The sequence below is a fragment of the Paralichthys olivaceus genome, chromosome 18 (assembly GCF_024713975.1).
Source record: "Paralichthys olivaceus isolate ysfri-2021 chromosome 18, ASM2471397v2, whole genome shotgun sequence".
Taxonomy (NCBI): domain Eukaryota; kingdom Metazoa; phylum Chordata; class Actinopteri; order Pleuronectiformes; family Paralichthyidae; genus Paralichthys; species Paralichthys olivaceus.
The window spans coordinates 5,247,770-5,268,426 of record NC_091110.1 but is presented as its reverse complement, the minus strand read 5'-3'; the positions used below and the strand labels follow the sequence as shown (position 1 = coordinate 5,268,426).

General features: G+C 39.3%; 1 protein-coding gene across 2 annotated transcripts; it reads right to left on the bottom strand.

Moving 5' to 3' along the window:
• Positions 1-10,055: 10,055 nt before the first annotated feature.
• fbp1b (fructose-1,6-bisphosphatase 1b) lies at positions 10,056-17,908 on the bottom strand. Of its 2 annotated transcripts, none has more exons than XM_020081985.2 (11): positions 17,801-17,908; positions 16,240-16,308; positions 15,455-15,539; positions 13,943-14,264; positions 13,043-13,205; positions 12,841-12,933; positions 11,150-11,290; positions 10,911-11,048; positions 10,650-10,769; positions 10,341-10,530; positions 10,056-10,244 (listed from the first exon to the last, which is right to left on the bottom strand). In XM_020081985.2, exons 4-10 carry the CDS (start codon positions 14,110-14,112, stop codon positions 10,342-10,344), a joined length of 1,014 nt encoding a protein of 337 aa, XP_019937544.1. In that variant the 5' UTR covers positions 14,113-14,264; positions 15,455-15,539; positions 16,240-16,308; positions 17,801-17,908; the 3' UTR covers positions 10,056-10,244; position 10,341. The 2 variants fall into 2 exon arrangements, with proteins under 2 accessions (XP_019937544.1, XP_019937543.1); XM_020081984.2 differs by having other exon boundaries at positions 10,056-10,247; positions 17,801-17,905.
• Between the last annotated feature and the right edge of the window lie 2,749 nt (positions 17,909-20,657).

Here is a 20,657-nt window from a genome sequence, read left to right as displayed (position 1 = left end):
TGGACGCCAGCCAGATAAAAACAACGGCCAGATTCAGTGGAGCCAGCGGCTCTGTATGATGGAGCAGGCAGCTGCTCTCCCCCCTTACTGGACCTCTTAAATTACTCTAATACATCACTTACATTTTTTCTCTTTTATACCAAACGTCTCAGCCTGTAGGGGCAAATTTAAGCCCTTTACAGTTTTCTTTACCGTCTTGTTGTCCATTAGTTTCAAGAGGATACATTCAGATATGCATCCTTTTGCTGCAGCAGTTTATTGCAACTTTAACAAATGTAATAGGGTTTCCAGAAATGGAATGTAGTTCCCAAGAGTGTATTTGTAAATACTCCTTCAGAGACAGACATGCTCTTCAGTTTGTCTCCACTGCTGTCAGAAGTCATTACACACGAGCTGCACTGCCAGAACAATTCACTGAACTTTGTATTCAAGTGCTTCCAAGCCCAGAAACACACAGACACAGAGGAGGGGTTAGTAGTCAATATTAAAAAGTTGCCAAATGTTTTCTGCCTATGTTTTGTATTTCTTTGTGGCCAATGGAAACTTCTCCGATGTCTGTCATAGATACAGTATGTTCATTTGTTTCTCCATTCTCTTCACACAAGAGAAGAATCCTTTAGTGAAAACAAGGATTTAACTTTAACGTGCCATTATTATTTTTCCAGTCAGCAACACTACATTCATTTGGTTTTCTGGCATGCACCTGAAATATCAAACAGTACAGATAAAGGTCTGAAGCTTAATTTCTATGATGTCCTGTTTTTTTCTTTTAGTTCCATGAAGTTGAGGTGTTTCTCTTTAAGTGAAATTTGGTTCTAATGCATGATCCTGATGACGTTGTTCATCTCCTGACCTTTCATCTAGTATTTCCTGCAGGTCAAAGTTTTCATGTATGTGATTAAATATTTCAAGATTGACTAGAAGAATTGGCACTAAGTTTCATTCTAACTTTCTTGGTTCCCAGACCATGAATCCTGACTTATGATGACTTCCCTGACTTTTCCTCCCTTTGCCATCATGAGGCCTACATTAGTGTTTCCATAGCTTGACTGAAGGATCCTAGATCCTAGATCACTCAAACATACACATTGGGAGGTGAAGCAGCTACATTCTTTTCACACACATTTCAGCCTGGACCACATGCAAAGGACCAACTACTCAAATGATGTCTTAAACCTGCTGTAGTGTAAAAAAAACTTTACTCTTCTCAGTGTCCATATTTTCATTTATTTGTAGCTACAATATCAACACCGAGCACCACATAATGACTTTTCTAAAATGTTTATTTCTAGCTATGCGCATTCAGTCATGAATCTACTATCTATCTCTCTCTTGCAAACAGACACAAAAACTTTGACTTCAGACACATCTGTCAACTCAGACTAAATGTCTTTGTGATTACAAACTATAGTCTTGTTTATTTGCATAAAGAGCAGTCGAATTGAGATCCAATCACAAGAAGTTACAGGAGACGCATTTTAATGTTAAATGTTAATAGAGAAACCTAGCGCTGTCCACTTGTGATTGGATCTCCCTGTAAGGATGTTAATACCATGGCCGAACAGGGCCTGTGACACAATCAGTCATCAAAGCAAGCAACTGTCCATAACTTTGTCACACCAGAGATGTTTTGGGATGGTACCACATGTTCTAAGACTATGTGCATCCCTCTGGGGGAAGCCGCACACCACAGCAGGAAAAGGATTTGACTTTGCTCTCAGAGAGGATTAGAGAGCCACAGGTTCAAACATGGGTCACTCTGGCTGTAAATTAGCTGAAAGTCCTCAAAGTTTTTAATCGTCAAAGCGAAAAGTTTAGAACACGGTACGATGAGAGGCTGAGCCGAAACACAGTTGTTACATTAACAAGACTTTCAGATTCCTTTGGTTTATTTCATGGAACAGATTAACACTAACGGGAGTAAAGCTGGATAACGTCACAAATAGATGCATCATTTCACATGAGGTTTCATAGGAAAGCAGATGGGGCTGTTAAAAGGATTGGAAGAGGGGGCTGAAGTCCAGACAGAGAGGCAGATGCTGGTTTTGCAATCACAGATGAGGGTAACTGATATTGGGCGCTATCGCAGATTAATGACACAGCAGTAAAATCTAGTTATAAGGAACAATGAAGACCTCCCAGGGTTGCAAAGGCCTTCAGGACAGAGGTACTCTATGACACTGGCCAGGTAAGGATAAGATAATAGAGTCATTTCCCTTCAGTACAAAGCAGGGGAGGACAATGAAGCGACACAAACGCCCCCTGAGGTGATACCACTGAGGGTATCTGTGTCTAAAGAAGGAAGCGTGCACCGCTACAGAAGAAAACACAACTCTGGGTAAGACAGGAGGTTTAGTTTTTGTTTGAAATGTGACCTCTCCTCTTCAAACAGTGATCACGTATCTCTCCAAGAGGAAATAGCTGCTCAGGAACACAAATGCCACCACGACCTCAGCAAAGAGATGTCATTGTTTAAGAGATCAGGCTTTAGAAGACAACAAAGAGGAAGAGAATTTAAAAATGGAACATTTTACACTTCAGTTTCGTTCAGACTAATCAGATGAGATATAGTGTTAATTAGAAATTTGACTGAGGTCCTGTCCAATATCCTCTATCGTGGCCCTACCCCTAGATATGAAGTGCCCTTCGCTGGGAGTGAGCCACGAGGGAGAGGGCTAGAAAATCCCCCTTCAGGAGTTGGGACACCATTCACTACATTATCAGCAGCAACATTATTACAGTGACAACTGCAGGACAGACGGGACAATCAATCACACTCAGTCAGCATGTTTACATTGGTTATTTTAATGTGTAATGTCAGTCCTGTCCATGCAAACTTCTGTCCCACAATGAAAATGTTATAACATGAGCGAGAAAGTTTACGTCTTCTCTCACTCTCTTTTGACAGTGTGAATTAAAATTTTCCTCAAACAAATGTCACCGCAAATCAATTACATTTTCATTTGCTACTGGATTAAAATAAGAAATTTTGCTGGCTGGCTATGGTCGCCATGTTGATTTGCTTCATCCGTTTGTAAAGAATTCAGGTATTTCTGTCCATCCCTTCATTTTTAGGGGGTCCCGAATATAGTTGAAGGGGTATTTAAATGGCTAAATGGCCTCTACTCCTAATTCACATAAAGAAATGGGACAACGCTACAAGAAAAACAGTGGTAGCGGCAAGTGGTAGGCAAAGGGGTTAGTTATGGGCCTTGGGCTGTGCTTAATAGATAGACTGTTCTTTACCTTCCAACAGAGCCGGACAACCTGTTTCTTCTGTTTCTAGTCTTTGTGCTAAGCTAAGCAAGGCTAACTGGCTGCTTAATACTGTGGGAATAATACTCTGCATGCACATACAATCCCACAGTATAAGTTGCAGAAGCAGGATATGAGGCTGCAAAGTTTTCACATTTCAACTGCACATCCTGTAATTCAGCCCCTCTGGCGTCCAGCCAATGTGGGACACATGAGCTCAGTCTTTAAAGTATAGCTGTTGTTACAGGAGACAGAAAATGAGACATGACCCAATGCTTCCCTGACATTTACCAAAGTAATCACAACGTTGAGCAGAGTTGAAGATGGCCTCTGAGTCGTAGTTTTCATGCAACGTTTTTATGGATAGTCAGACAAGATGTGTGAATCATGTGGACTGATTCATGCCATTTTACTGTTGCTGATGCACAGTTGATAAAGGTGATAAATGTGTGAGGACTGCCTTTCAGGGGACATGGTGGAATTTTTGGCCAATCTGATAATGGGAACTTCATGGGAGTGCTGGACATTATCAGCTGGTTTGACATTTTCTTGAAAGCGCATATAGGAAATATGGCAATGAGCCAGATAAAAGTGGCAACGTTCTTCTCCATCAGTGTCGATTCAACTCCAGATGTTACACTGACTGACCAGCCAACATTCATCACGCCATATGTTTCACCTGATGGCTCCATCACAGATCACTTAGTCAAGTTTCTTCCTATTCAGAGTCATTCGGGAGAGTTGCTTTGCCAGTCTTTAATTGGTGTTTCACAAGATATGGGCCTTGATATCACTAACTGCAGAAGCCAGTGTTAGGATAATGCAACCAACATGTCCAGTATTACTGCCGCCTTGAGATGGAGGAATTTCAAAATTTTGTACAGACACTTACATTTTTCCTCCAAATCCACATTCCTTTGGCAGGCGGTAAAAGAGAGCTCAGAGCCCAATGACAACCACAGGATAGAGACTTTGAAAACTCTTTGGGACACTAGATGGTCAGTCACTGCTAAAGTTAAGTGATGATTCAAACCAAGTCAAGGGATGAAGCCAGGACACTAACACCAAGATGGACAAACTAGAGAATGCCGTTCTATGTAACATGTGGAACAACATACTGCAACAAGACCTGTATTGCACTGTATCACTCCTACAAAGAGATTCAGCAGACGTTCGGATTCTCGAGCAACATACCATTCATCTCCATACAAGATCTTCCCACAGGAGCGGCACATAAGAAATATGCATGTGATCTGGAGGAGGATTTTGCAGATGAAATTGGAAAATTCTGGGAATTTATTAAAGAAAACGAGGACACCTCAGCAAGGTCCTAGCTGCAACTTCTAAGAGGAAGGAAACTACAATCAGTCTTTCCAAATGTTGATATAGCACTTTGTCTATTTATGACTTAGCCTGTGACCAAAGCCAGCGGGGAGCGCTCTTTTTCTAAACTGAGACTAGTAAAAAATAGACTGAGATCCACAATGGGTCAAAACAGACTGTCACTCATGTCCACTGAAAGGGATATTCTGCGCAGCCTCATAAAGGACTTCTCTTATTTGTGTTTTTTTAAGAACGTGGTGTTTTTGCCTCAGTAACACGGTGTGCAACGGCTTCAACAATTTGCGTGTGTATGTCAGTGACACCTCAGTGCTTTTGGGCTGTGTAAAATCTGTCTGTTAGCACTGCTACTACATTGCTGTTTTTTTCTGGTAAAGCATAACGAGTAAGGGGGCCCCACAAAAAGAGTAGCCTAGGGGCCATGAACAACTTTAATCCATAACAGGCTAAGATGGATTTCTGAGAAATACAAAACAGAAATTTCCCTAAATTTACTTAAATTACTCATACGTGCCACTTAAAAATGAATCTGTCTGTATGACCGACTCTTGAATAAGGGCCCAAGTTACCAACGACTGCAGAACTGTGGGTTAGGGAAGATGGGAACATGGAATGGGTGACAAATCCCTTGTGCAAAAAAATACAAATGGAGACATACACTCAAAAGAATCCTGTATTGTATTTGTGTTATGGTGGCTGAAAAGGCCTTGAGTTTTGGTTGCTAGTGGTTAAAGTCATTGTTACTAAACTTTACTATACACATATGCTACAAGCAAAATACATAGTGACTCTCTTCTGGTGGTTGGAGCTGGGATGAGAGTGTCTTCAGTGACAGTAACCACATGCATGCTTTTAATCCAAACACACCACCCTCTGTAAGGCGCGGCAGCAGCGGTGGTCTGGTCCAACTTTCCCCATCCATGACACCATAGAATAAATCAAGATCATCTGAGGGGACTTTCTCCCATTTCTATGCATACATACCACAAAACAACTGAATTGTAACCACAACAAATAAAGAGAGAGAGAAGATAAACTTGCTAAGTACCAGGGGCAGAAAGGTGGGGTGGGGCCAGGGGGGCACTGGCTCCAACTGAAATCTGATTGGCCCCTACAGAGCCCCTGTCCTGTCAATATTCTGAAAGAAAATAGTCACTTACAAATGATACTAACAGTTTGTTAATATTTTTCTATTTTCTAAACTTTTTTGAAATACACAATTCACTTGAACAAAAACATATCCAATGATGTGTGGTTTTGCTAAATTTTATCAAGCTAACACTAAACGAGGAATGACTTAACTTCACCTTACTGAATCAGGAATTATTAATGGATGTTGGACATATAATTGGCCCCACTGTGAACACTTTGACCCCTTTATCGCCCTTGATTTAGAAAGACTTTAGATCCGTCACTGCTAAGGACACATAATGAGAGCGCACACACATACATGAACCCAGAGACATTTAAAATCTGCTATTAAAAGTGAAGTTGAAAGAAGTTCCAGGACCAGCTCAGCGCACCGCAAACATTAATATTGCCTCGTAACTTAAACATAATTCACTTCTTCGTTATGTAAACTTCAGTCATGTTTTTTTTTATTCCAAGTTGATTTCATCAGACTTTACTAAAATCCCCCCCTGTCTTAGACAAAAGGGTTTTCACATGCAACAGTCAATCAGATGTCAGTGTGAAAACTGTGTGAAACCACCAAGGGAAATCTTCCATCCTGGAAAGAGGTTAAGACAGAGTTTGGAGTGAGCTCCTGGGTGCATCAGGGTGGTCTGGAATACAGAGTTTATGTTTAATTTAAACAGAGGCTCTCTGGGTCTGCGTACTGTCACTGCACTGAGAGGAACTTATCAGTTAAACAAAAGATGTGCAGTTCACAAATGAGGGCTGGTGAAAGAGATTATTGAGGTTTCCAGACAGAGAATCTTATTTTTTGTGGAAGTAAATGTTGTCCACCTTTTGCTTATGAACTGCATAATACCACAGTCACAATGAGATGTTTTACAGACTTGAGCTCATTACAATTAATTTATTCCTTTCTTCTGTTTCAATTCAAGAACACCCCAACTACTAAATCATGTAACAGTCTTGACAGAGGATGAGATCACTGTCGTTTCAGAGGCCACAACAGAAACGGCTCATATAAATCTAACCAAATATGGTGTGCCAGCTCCTCCAGGTCCAGCCGTGCATATATCTTCCTTCACTCGGTACAAGATGGAGATCGACCACCAGAGAATAAGATGTTTATCTGTGCCCTGGTGGCCCTCGGGTTAAGATGAACTGCAACATCCCATTTCCTGTCAACTCTCTACTGTCTGTTGTCTAATAAAGAAAGTGAATCCAAAAAAAAATGTTTACACCATTTAGCTGCTCCGTCTTAAATGCTAGAATCAGCACAATCAGAATTAAACACTTGGTACTTTGGTCATAAACCAAAGTACCAAACAATACAAAGTGCATACATTACATTTTTTAACCTAATGGTGGCGCCAGAGGAAAAGTGGATAAAGAAGGAATGACTGGTTAAAACAATTTTTTTAACCAAATAGTTTGAAACCAAAAATATCAACCTTATTGTAGTGCTGAAGTAAAAGTTGCCCATTTTAAAGTCAGTATAAGTGATCCTCTGGGGACCACGAGTGTCTGATCCAGATTTCATAAAAAATCCATCAAAATGTGTTTTAAATTGTGTATCCGCTGACCTTGTAGCTGAGTGCTGGAGGAACGGGTGGAAACTTGCTGTGAGCCAGTGGAAGTAGGACGTGGGGCTTTGTGGGCCATTCTCTTTATCGGGGGTTGGACTTTGAGATGTTTCAGAACATTTCAGTTTGGACCAAAATAATGGGCCAACTGATTTAGCCATCCTGTACTTTTGTTTCAGAATGTTTTAATTTGTTTCCTGAGTTTCTGGATGAATATGAAGAGGATTAAGAACTGTTGCCTTTAGGGATCTTCTTTTCAGTCTAGCGTCTGAAATACTGAGATGGGCAGTTGACTCAGTAAGCTGTCAACAGCAAAGACACACTGCAATAACACTCTTCACTAGAGTGTAAAGTAAACAGAGCCTGTCTGGACACGCAGTGGATATCAGACACACAGCGAAGGGCTACAGCAGGAAACAACAGGTACTGACCAGTCATTGTTAGAAGGAAAAAAGAACAAGACACGGTTGCATAAACAAAATTAAATAACAGAGACACAAGGATCTGATATTGTCTATCATATGATGAATTCACATTCACAACTATACAGTAGTTGGCTGAATTATACTGCCATTGTCTCAAGCCTCGGTTGTACATAGGAAAATTTAATCAGACAGTGACGCAGATAGAAAACAAAACAAAAAAAATCCGATCTCGAAAAGTATGACACACTCAACAATGGTCCTTAAAGTTTCCTTCGTATTACCTCAGTAGCAGAATTCTGCAAAAACTACTCAGATAATTTCCATTGAATTTTGTGGAAGGCCGGGACATGACCAATAGAAGATGAAGATGAATCTGGGGGCGGACAAGGAACATTGCAAGATCTGATGTGTTACAACATTTAACTGTGGCTTCCTTAGTAACTGTTGAGCCTTGGCAGAGGTATGTGCATTACTGAGTGCCACTCCACTTCTGATTCCTACAGTAAGACTAATTCAAACTGATACGTCATCTCATCTTTTTTTTTCTTTCATCCTTTATACACGCATGTACACGCAGCACAAACACGCTCACCACACACAGTAGCAGGGGAAAATAAACAGGCTGGGTTTTGCTTTTCCTGCACAATCTAAATATTGACTCAGTAACCTATAATCATACACAGTCTGAACAGAGTCGAAATAAACATGTGCGCCTGTAATGTGTAAGTGTTTGTGAGTCTCATGGGCACCGGGACCCTTGAGTGCTGACACTGACAAACACACATAAAAAAGGGAAGTGGTTCAGTTTTTAGTGAACACCAGACAGTATGGATTCGATCCAGCACACTGGAGCAACATAAGTTATTTTGCGTTCGCTATATAAACAAAGGACTCCTTTGAAAGTTGACCATGTCTGATCAAACATCTGCTTTCAGTTCACATGATTTAACTTTCATATGACTTACAATATTCTGACATTAAGAGGCTTTAAATTGCCAAGATGTGAGTAAAAAAGCAATAAAAATTCCACTTGGCTCCACGCTGCCAAGTTTCCAAGTGACACAGCCAGTGAGTAACACAGCTGTATTGTTATTATTGTGTTTTAACATTATTAAAATCAGATCGAGCTTCAAATCAGACTTCCAGTCTATTGTTTTCCTTTGCTGGAGGCTACAGGACCATATTGGGAGAGATGCACACTGGTCCTTGCAGACGTTGTTGTTCTTCGCACCATAATGACTGCTTTCCTAAATAACCTTGATTGATTGAATGAGGCTAGTGTGCGAGCTCACTGCTGAACCTTTTTGTTTTTTCTGACTTTGGCTCATTAGTGCAGAGGCAGAGAACAAACTCTTCTGCCGCTGCTGAGGCCTGTCAGGGTTTACTAGAAACCCTCAGAATCTGTCAGCACAGAGTCTGAGAGAAATTAAAGCTGCAAATGGACAAAAAGTTACAACAAAGACAGATGAACGGTTTCGATATCCTGAGGAATATAAACATCTCTCTTGCAGACAGTTAAATGAAAAGCTCAATACCTCTTATATATATATATATATATATATATATATGTCCATTAAATATGAAGCTGGAGCCAGAACCAGGTTAGCTAGTTTAGGATGAAGGCTGGAAACCAGAGTTAACCGGGATCTGTCCAAATTCTGACAGCTCACTTTTTGGTTACTCCTATATTATTGTACAGTTTAAACACTCATGATAAAACACATTATTGTATTTCTTGCTTGTTTAATCCATCCAAAAACCATAAAAACCTTTTTTGTGGTGGAACTCTTTTGGACTTGAGTGATTTGGGGATATGTCGGCTCTTGTCACCAAAAGCTTTATTGGTGTCTGGCACCACTTTTTCATCCTGAGATATTTGCATTCTTTTTGTTGTTTTTTGTTTCATTTTTTGCATCTGTCTTATGTTAGAAACATCAACACACTCACTCACATTGAATTCTGCCAAGGACATCCTGCTATGTTCTCATATTCCCAACTGGCCCCCAAGTGGCAACCGAGACGTTTTGACTTTTTGGGGAGCTGTCATGTAGTATGTTGTATCATAGGTTTCAAATTAAGGTTTTTATTTCTGTCCAATCTGTCATGACGACCCTGCACACCATGAAAGTCTTAGTGGCAGCAGGGGGCGCACTTCACTAAGAGAGGATATAACAGGATCCTGCACACTAACAGTCACTTACTAATTAGTGAATGTTATGCCAACAACAGTGCTTGTGGTATGTAAGAATTAAATTATCCTAAAGAAATAATCCTCAATACACACAACTATTCAACTTTGGCAACTCAGTGAAGAACATTTGGTTGTATTTGTCTTTATTTAAAAAATACAGTGTGAGTCCCTTCAAATAACACACACCACAATAAGTGTGTGAAATGGCGACAGTGTGAGGTGTTCATGGGTCCTTCGAGGCTCCAGGTTTCTTCATCAGTGCAGCCGAGAGAATGAGTAGAAAGAGATGTCCTGATTGTAAGAGTTCAGCTCTGCCTGCTGGGTTCAAAACATAACTTAATAACAGTTTGCCAATTTACACTGATATTTTTTGTCTTGTGTGTTAGTTTTATACGTAGCAGATCTGAGTACCTCATTTGTTATGCTTCTTGTAAATGGAAATATATTCTTGCACATCATCAGGGGATCCAAGGACCACGGGGACTCGCTGGTGGATATTGGCAGGCTGGATGTCTAGAACGTTCATTGATCCTGTGGTGGCCATGCCCCCTGCCTGCTCCATGATGAAGGCCATGGGGTTGCATTCGTACAGCAGTCTCAGCTGAAAAACAAGGAGCGGACAGATTTGATATGAATGTATATATCAAATAACTTATGAGTGCAATTTACAACTTAACACAGATCATGTGATTGACTTTTTTAGAAGTTCTATCTCCTCACCTTGCCCTTTGGACTCTTGACATTAGCAGGATATAAAAAGATTCCTCCGTAAACCAGAGTACGATGAACATCAGCTACCATTGACCCAACATACCGGCTGCCATATGGAGCAGAACCATCCTGGAAACACAAACAGGTTGTGGAGAAGTCAATTTCATGATGTTCAACATTTACCCAATACAATTATAAAGATGGCTACTGGAACCCAGTATGTCTTCTTTGTAAAGTCAGAGAGTCTATCAGTTCATTTATTGCCATTACCTCTGGGTATTTCTTCTTTTGCAGGTACTCTGTCACATCTGGATAAAAGTGCTGCGCATATCCTTCATTCAAGCTGTAGATTTTTCCCTTTTTCTTAATCTTCACATCTCGATCCACCAAGATGAACTCACCGATTGCCTGCAGAGAAAGGTCTCATCATCAAAAGTGACCACAGCAACAAAGAGTCTATGTTTACTGTATATAATCAGGTGATGGTAATGTTTTGGACGCCATCTTACGGGGTCGAGCATGAAGCAGTTGACTCCCTGACCAGTGGATAAGACCATCATGGTGGCGCTGCCATACAGAGCATAACCAGCAGCAACAATGTTTCTTCCAGGTTGCAAAGCATCATTCTCACAAGGCTCATCGTTTGTGCTCTATGGAAAAAATGATGAGGAAAATAGGGAAAGACATTTTAGGAAACAACAGTGTTGAAGGGGTTATACAGTAATAATGCTATCTTCTTTGACAAAAATAAAAGAGCAAGTATTTGTTCAATGTGTTCATCAATGTGAAATACTGAAATATATATATAGAATTTAGAAAAGGAGAATAAATTCCCCTGGTATGTGCGAAGGAGGACCCTCCTGTCATTTTCCAAATGCCCATTTGCAATAAATTAGCCCCCTGCTAGCAGGTAGACACATATGAACTTTCTTTATCCCAGAAGGGAAATTACAGCGTACAGAGGCACAGTGCTGTGAGGCTGTATAGGCACAGCAGTGCTTTCAGTTAAATGCCAATAGGCCATTCTCATGGCAGACAGTTTGACATGTCACAGTGGGAAATGCACAGGTCTTCTCTGTAAGAACTCCTGAATAGACACCTTGGTCTTTCCTACTGTCACAGGTCAAAAATGTCTGCTGTGAAAAAGGTCTGTACATGCTCACTGTGACAATGCTGTTACATGCACAAGTATAACAAAGGTCCTAAATGTTGAACACAGTCTTAGTTTAATGTGTGGGCATGCAAACAGTAAAATAGCACCAAACAAATTGCAGTGGGGAATATGAGTTATATTGCAAGTGCGTGGTCATTTGGACAAATTTAGACTTGAGAATAGCACGAAAGAAAAGTAAAGCAATCAAAGTTATTGGAATTCATCCTGTAGGGGGCATAAATATGTGTATTAATATTAGGTGTATCAATATTTCTTGACAATCCATCCAACAGTTGGCAAGATATTTCACTAAAAGTGAAATTGTGTTGTCCAACAACCAGAGGGTTGGATGCACAAACCCAGTTTCCCCCATATTGTTTGCCAAAGTGTCCTTGGGCAAGATACTGAATCCCCAAATTGCCCCTGATGGCTTTTCCAGCAGTGTGTGAGTGATGTGTGACAGAGAAAGTGTTGCACATCAACACACTGTATGAGTCAATGTGTGTTACTGTGCAAAACTAAAGCGCTTTGAGTGGTCATCAAGACTAGAAAAACTATATTAATACCATTTACAGCAAAGTCAACCTCATGGCTGTTGAATCTCTTCATCTTTATGACAATCTTTTTTAGGAGCTGTTAAGATATTAAGTTTGGACCAAAGTGGTGGAATTACCATTTCCTGGAGCCATGATACAGCTAACATGTATAAAATATTCAGGAGACATCAATAACTGAATGCAATATTGAACTAGAATGGCCACTAACAATCCGACACATCTGTCCATTTGTTGTCAGACAAAAATAAAAGGAAACAGGAAGTGATCTCATGATTTGCATCAAATTATTTCCAGAGAAATGGAAAATAAAATAAATAAATACAATTCTGGATCCATCCCAGTGCCTGCGAGCCACACAAACATTCAGTAGCTTTCGTTTAAATTTGCTGACACATGAAGAGATAAAGATATGAGTGAAGCATTTACCTCCTTGGTAAAAATAGGCTGATTGAATAACTTTATGGGTTCAACATGCAGGATCATTACTAACCTTTTTGTAGATAGCAAAAATGGTTCCAATAGAAACAAGACAGTCAATGTTTGAGGAACCATCCAGTGGATCGAAACACACAATGTATTTTCCCTGTCGGTTGAGAAAAATAATAAGATTAGTGTCATAATACAGCCAAAATAAAACTGTCCACAAAGAAAGAGTACCGCCATGCGTATGTTTACTGTGCAGATGCACATACTCTGCTGTCTGGGTCCACGATGATGGCCTTCTCATCTTCCTCCGACACGAGCACACAGGAGGAGAAGGAGGACTTGATCATGTTGATGACCAGGTCATTGGACAGGATGTCCAGCTTCTTCACCTGGTCCCCGGTCACGTTGGTGCTTCCAGCGATCCCATAGCTTCCAGGGAAGGAAAGATACCAAGATTAAAGATTTTGAAGCGTTATTGTTAAAACTATCAGTGTCTAAGCAAATCTAAAACAAAGCTAGAGTAGTGTGATGAAAAATCTATATACAAACTGTCCTCTTACGTGTGTTAATTGATTTTTTTCCAAACTGTGAGGAAGCCCTTTATCTTGGCGACCTCTGCCCTGGGGGATAATGCACAACATGTGCAGAGTTAACCTTTGGCTATGGGCTAAGTCAAAACTGATTCTCATTTACTACTCCAGACTGCATGCTACATTTCCTACTTTACCCACATTTAAATGAAAGAAAAATAAATGTCTTGACATGGAATAGAAATGTTAAAATGTTGAAATGAAAATCATTAAGAAAAATCAATTTGTATACGTTTATTATGATGCACATCATCAGAATGGGGTTTTATTGCCAAGCAAGGTTTACACATGCAAGGAATTTGCCATGGTGTATTTGTGCAAGTATGAATTTAAGAAATAGGAAACAAAATTAGATTTGACAAATAAGCACCAGGGGAGAGATTGTGCAATACGATAAACACTAGAGACTGGAATGTCCAAAGTACAATTATTCTGTTATTTGCCACAGGAAGTTATAGTGTCAAAGTGTCACAGGCAAGGGACATCAGTGCATAGTTTTCCCTCATTAATTTCACTCAGCTTCGTAGTGAGATTGTTTTGTTTTCCTTCCCACATTTGAAATGAAACATTACTCACAGGTTAGCGATCCCAGCCTTCCTGACAGCGGTGGAAATGGCTTTGACGGCTGTGCAGATGGAGTTGAGCAGGTTGGTGAACTCCCCTGTTCCCTGTGCCTTCCTTCCCTCCTCCAGAACAAACCTGGTGAGGGTCAACACGTTGGTGTCGAAGACTCCCTTGTCAGACATTTTGCTGTCAGGCGTGGGACCGGGACCAAATGTCTCAAGTGAAATAGGTGAGCATTGCCCCCAAGTTAAAAAGTAGACCGTGGAACAGAGATAGGGGCAGGGGCAGGGGTGTGCAGCTCTTCCAACCAATCACAGGCATCTGTTCTCCCAGTCTAGGGAATGGTTTGATCACTTCTGTTACTACAAGACCAAAGTTCAAAGATAGTGGACATTTCTTTTGTTAACCTGTCTGACTGAATCTGATTGAGATAGTTTCAGTGTGCACTTTAAACATATGCTAAATAAGTCGACAGCAAAGTTTTGAATTTGAAATTCACTATGAATCATTCGAATGGTACTCAGTAGGGTGCATGCTTCTGCCAAGGCCCAACATTCTCCTTAAATTCTATCAAGCTGCACCAAACAGTGAAATATTTGAAAGAGGCTCCATCTCGTAATGTTAAAGAAAGTGAAAAAAATATTCCTGGATCATTCCAAATTTGACAGTGCACTTCCCTGGGCACATTGAAAGTGGGAGGTCAATAAAATGAACATGTTGCACATCCCACATACAGACAGAGATGTTTGTGGAATAAGTAGACGGATAACCACCCTCAAATACTCTGTTTTTCAAGCAGCGGCTGGAATCGTATTATTTTTGAACTCATGAGAAAGACCAGAAGACAAACAATTCTGAGATTTACTTAACTGGTTTAGTAACAATGACTGCCTGTGTGCACAGCTTGTACTGGACATGAATGATTTAACACTCAGCACTGTAAGCTGTTAAAAACATGCCTCCCCTGCGTGATCTGAGAAGTGCAGAGTCCAAGTAATGGGGCTCATTGTCCTTCTCTACCCTGGTTTTATATAATCCCTTTAATTTCACATGAGCTGATAAATCATTGTTTGTGAGGTGATAAACATTCAGGCGGAGCGGTGCCGAGTGTCGCCCCTGTGCCGCTGTGTCTCTGCAGTGTGTGCATGTAATCTGTTTACTCCGTGTGGCTCTGAGTGGGACACAAACATGATAAGGGAAAAAGACCTGACATGGCTTGTGAAGGGACTGGACTTAGAACCTGCATGACCCATTCCACAACATGAGGCTGAGGATGAACTTTGAACTTTGAGCAAGACACCAGGAATAAAAAAAACAGCCACTACTGTAAGGTCATGTGTGATGCCTACACACTTGCTCATCTTGTCATGTGTGTTTATGGTAAATGGTATAAGTGCAGTTAAAATGTATCTCCAACTGTTGCTTGAAACTGTGAATGATTATTTTGATAATCATACTCTGGTGTGACAAATGTGTAAAATGCATTGCTCCACTGTGTCCACATGATGTCACTGTGCAACTTACAAGCTGCTGGATATAAAGGAGGTGCAGGAAAAGACTCAATTCCACGGACCGTGGCACTTCCTGCTGCTGAGTCTGCTTCTTGTAACTGTAACCACAGCATTAGAGCAGGTTAGGTCCAGTAACATCCCGCAACTACCAACAGGATAATGATAAAAAACAATGTCGTATTATTCAGCTTTAAGAAGCTGTACTCTTAAATGTCACTATGGGGGGAATTTATATTTATGTTAGAAAATAATAATATACTTTATTTCTCTAGCACTTTTCAAAACCAGAGTTACAGTGTGCATTAAAACAAAACAGATGAAAGAAGAATGAAATAACATTAAACACTAAACTATAAAAATAAAAACTGTAATATATACAGATTCGTTTTGGAAACGCTTTTTATACTGAGCTAGATATACTAGCGACTCTGCTGATCTGATGTCGAGGGGGATTTTGTTTCACAGTGTCAGAGCTAAAACCATAAAGGCATGATCCCTTTTGTTTTAATCCTGGATCCAAGGACTTTTAATAACATAAGAAAATGGTCAGTGATGTTTGATGAGCTTTTTTTTTGTATAAAAATGCCGTAGAAGGACGTTTGCTGAAAACATTTCATTCACAAAGTAAAATATGTCATATAATCATATAATTGTTTAAGGCAGCATGCCAGTTAACAGGTTCTATGGTCTTTTGTAAGATGACTGAAGGCTTTTGAGACAATATATAAAAATCATACAGTCTTTATGATGTGTGACAGTTTTAACATCATCAGTATTTTGTTGTGGATTATTCATCACCTGACTGGAGCAGCTTCCATACATCATGTTGACAGCTCCTGGACTTCTTAGGAGCGTTGTTTCACGTTCCTAAACAAAAGGTTTGAAAAGTAAGAAAGATAAACTTGGAATCATTTTAACTTCCATAAATTACTGTTGGACGTTTCCCAACTAAAACAATCTACTGTGAAACGTTTTTTGACGTCTATGTCACGTGAACATGTTGTAATTGTTCACCGTCTCCTGCTACATGAGGCCTGGGTGCTTTGTGACTTTTTATTGATCTGTCAAACCATCTTGACTCAAGGCTCACGTGAGGGTCAGGGGCTGTGTTAGTGTGAGGGTCCTCGAGAGGCCAGGAATTAAGTTCAGCCTCTATAATCAATTACACAGTGTGTAAACTGCATCTATAGTTATCTTGTTTTCCCTATTTCCATCAGGAAGTGAGAGAATGGTGAGCTAATCAAGGGGTGACTAAAGAGTGTTGAGTATTTAGTCCTTGTGATTTATTTATTATGAAAAAATAATATTTTAATACGTGTTACCTGGCCACATTTGAAGAGAAGCATTCAAACCATCGTGTCTAATCGCCAGGCAACTGCAACACCACATTTTGTGGAACTGAAGTCTAATAAACTTAAACTCTTTTAAAGCAGATGAATATCACAGATGATATAATCATATTCTCTCAAAATGAATTTTAAATCCTCAGCCTGTTAGATCAACACAGAACTGCTTAACAAATGTTTGTCATGTGGGAACGACCTGTCAATCAATTCCTGTACACGGTTCATCATGGAAAATACATCACGTCAAATGAGTATTAACATAAGCTGTGGAAGCTCTGGTAGCTCAAATTTAGTAAAACCTAAAACAAACTGTTCATTTATTCTTATTTATCCTTTTTGTCTTAAAATGTTTGCAGTTGAAAGCAATATCCAATCACTATGTCAAAGCAGGTCGACAGTCAGCCTTCTCTTAGTCAGGACTAATCAGAGAAGAGTTGGACAAAACTGTGAGCCTATGGGCTGAGCATGTCATTATTATATCACACTGTCAAATGTACAGCAGAAACCAGATAAAAGCATGATATTAAAACACACATAGAAAGCAGGAATTTCAGCCTAGAGATTGGCCAGAATCTATAATGACACACACACATATATATATATATATAATGCTTCTTATAAATGTTTGTAAGAAACATATTCATAAACAGCTGCAAAGTAAAATAGTCAAGCATTCTTAGAAAACTACATAAATACAAATCTAAGCCTAAACTTTTAGGTGATGGGATATCATACTGTATATTTAAGAGTAAAATATGGAACATGTGGGACTAATTTGTGTTTCGAGTTGTGTTTCGAGTTGTGGTAATTATTTTAAATGCATTGTGAAATTGCATTTTTCCATCTAAAAATGTTAGCATTGCCAGGTTATATAAAGTCTAGCGTTTTTGTTCACACCTAAGACAGGAAGCCTATAATGTTTGTAATTTAATTAAAAAACAAAGAAGTAAAAGGAAACAACCCAGTAACACAGGGAGTAAAAACTGAAACACAATGGAAAAAATGAGACAAACCAGCAAAACTGAAGTGCAAGGATCCAGGAGCAAAGGAGGCAGAACTCAGGTGTGACACATCGATTCAGGTGCAGACAATCACGAAGGAGGGAAACCAGACAAAGATAGGAAGTAAAGGAAAGGAGCTTCAAAGTAAAAGAGCAAATAATTAACTCGAAATGCAAACAAAGATATAAATACAAATACACAAAACAGAAACATGTGACCCTCTGTTACAGTTGCATTTGTTTATCAGTTATTTCCAGGTTTTTGTTTTACTCTTTTACTAAAATTTTGACTTGAAAAAAAACCAAAATCTTGTCACTCATCTGTACGAATCATTTTATCTTAATTAAGAACAACAGCCCCAGACCTGCATCTCAGTTTGATTCTCTTAATGATGAAGACTTATTTTCCGACGTATTTAGCAGAAGTTGAGCTGGCCAACATAAAGAGTATTTACCAAAATCTTCATTGCTCAGTGAAAACAGCCTCTGGGCCAAATGCAGCTCCCCAACAATGTTTCTTTGCCCCCCTGATCAAGGGTGATATTTTTCTTTACATGCAATTAGTTAAAAAAAATATGTAACATTACTTAACAAACTAATATAGATGATAACCAAGTTCATGTGAATCCTATCTTATCCCAGGCTGATGGTAGATGCAGAGAAATAACAGATGCAAACTGTATTTGGGTTTGTGCTATTCTAACATGGGCATTAGATGGAACACATGCAATGGCCCCCAGGAGTCAGTCTGCTGCCACTGTTTGCAAGCTGGTGACAGAATGATTGAATGAGGATATGTGAGTTGCTTTTTGAAGTTTTTTTTTATTTCTTATGCTCGTCCTTCTAACACATTGAAATATTTGCTGTTTGTTCCACATCTTGTTTATGGTGCATTTCTCATTTCGGTTAAATGTTTAAATGTCTCAGTAGCATTAATCTGACTGCAGCAGAAATATATGAGGGTCACTGAGGCTGACTCTAAAGACAGTTTGTTTGGCTTATTGGAATTATTGCCAGAGGCTCTGATGTCATGGGCACAAATCAAATTGGTATTACCAATGATTTATTTGACATAATTCTGCTATTCCTAATTTTGTAATTGCTGTTACAGCTCTATGTTTATTTCACATCGATACATAGAGTGGGGTCCAAATGTCTGAGACCACATAGTGGTTGAATACTGATGGTTGAGATTATGAAATCATTTTTACCTATAGCACATAACATAGCATAAGATAGCAAAGCATAGCATAGCATAGCATAACATAGCATATAATTGAAAAACAAAACAAAACATAGCAAAGCATGACATAGCATAGCATAACATTGTATGGCATAGCATAGCAAAGCATAACATAATATAACATAACATAACATAATAGGCCATAACATGGCATTGCATACATAACAAAACACAACAAAAAATAACATCACAACATAAGATAACATTTTGTACGTGAGTCTTTGTAAAGGGCTTGTTCACAACTGCTGAATAGAACTGGAACCTTTGAGCATTATTAGCGAGACAGTCTCCACAAAACCTCTGCATGCTGAAAACAGAAGGTGCTTACTGATGAGAAAGTGATATGGCAATGCAATGCGGCCAGTCACTGTTGTGCACTGAGGCTTATGGGCTTTTGCCCACTTGTGCTTTTGCAGAATTAACTATAAGTTCTAATGGCCTAGTATAGCATTTCCTTTATGTAAGCACTGCAAGGTTAGTATATACCGTAGACTGCTGAACCTGGGCCGAGAGGGAGAGAGAGAGAGAGAGATAGATGGTACTGTACATAGAAAAGCTAATCAAGCAGCATTTACTTTTTGTTTTATTTCCATATCTATTCAGTTAACTGGATGTACAGGGGTTGCTCCTTTATTGGCTCCTTTTGAAACATATTCATGGATCAAGGCAGTTACATCTTGAGCACTGTGTCAGGTAAATACTATGTCTACTATGCTAATAACCTTTCTGAAATTTTTAATAATTTTAATATAAATTCTAAATTTTGTGTTGTGTGATTCACAAAATGTATCCAGTCTCTTTATTCAGTGATTATAATGTCAATTAAAAGTAGAACATTAGATGAACAGAGAGTTCCTCCATCAACTTATAGTGTTTGACTGTAAACATACGAGTGCAGTTATACCTGTTTTATGAATTAAAATATTTATTGTGTCAAGTGTTTCATAAATGTGTGAGATCTCTGTTACTTTTTGTTTATTCACTGGCGGAAATACTTGGAAGATGGTCTGTGGTTGAGAAAACCTGCCAAGAGTATGGCTGGGCATTTAGAGGGAGAGTTGCAAAGTAATTATAGAGTGGGTTCAGTCTATGTAGAGAGACATACCATTTGCAGAGAAGTGACTGCTGAAAACAGACTGTCTACACGATTGGAAAATCCTCCTCCGTCCCTCCTCTTCTTGTGTGTAGAGAAACAGAGTTTAGTCAGAAAACATTTCGAGGTGACAGACGAAAGACTTTAGGCTCAAATAGATGGTTCCTGATGAGCGTTTAACACTGAGGTAAGGAAGAAAAACTGTAAGGGTGGGAAATATATAGCATGGCATGTTGCAGTTTTTTTTCATATATATATATATATATATGTATGAAGAGCAAATAATGCTTTAAATGCTCAAAATAAATTGTGTTTTTATAGTTTAATATAATTAAGGTAATTTGAACTTGTATTTTTATTACATGCATCATTCTCTCTAGCCCTGTGTTTGGACTATTTTTTAAATAAACTTTCACTATTCTAATAGGTCAAGACACTGAAGAGTGTGTTCCTAACTAATTGGGGATTGACTACAGTCATCAGTCGGACGTGGAAAACCTCAAGTGTGTGGACAGTTTCCATTACTGCACCATC

Bases quoted from the DNA above. Each gene is read 5' to 3' on its own strand.
- fbp1b (XM_020081985.2), bottom strand. From the start codon at position 14,112: ATGTCTGACAAGGGAGTCTTCGACACCAACGTGTTGACCCTCACCAGG. The intron at 11,291-12,840 runs GTTAGTAATGAT...TTTTTTCCATAG, and splicing joins TTTTTGCTATCTACAAAAAG to AGCACAAACGATGAGCCTTG. The intron at 11,049-11,149 runs GTAAGATGGCGT...CTTTCTCTGCAG, and splicing joins ACTGCTTCATGCTCGACCCC to GCAATCGGTGAGTTCATCTT.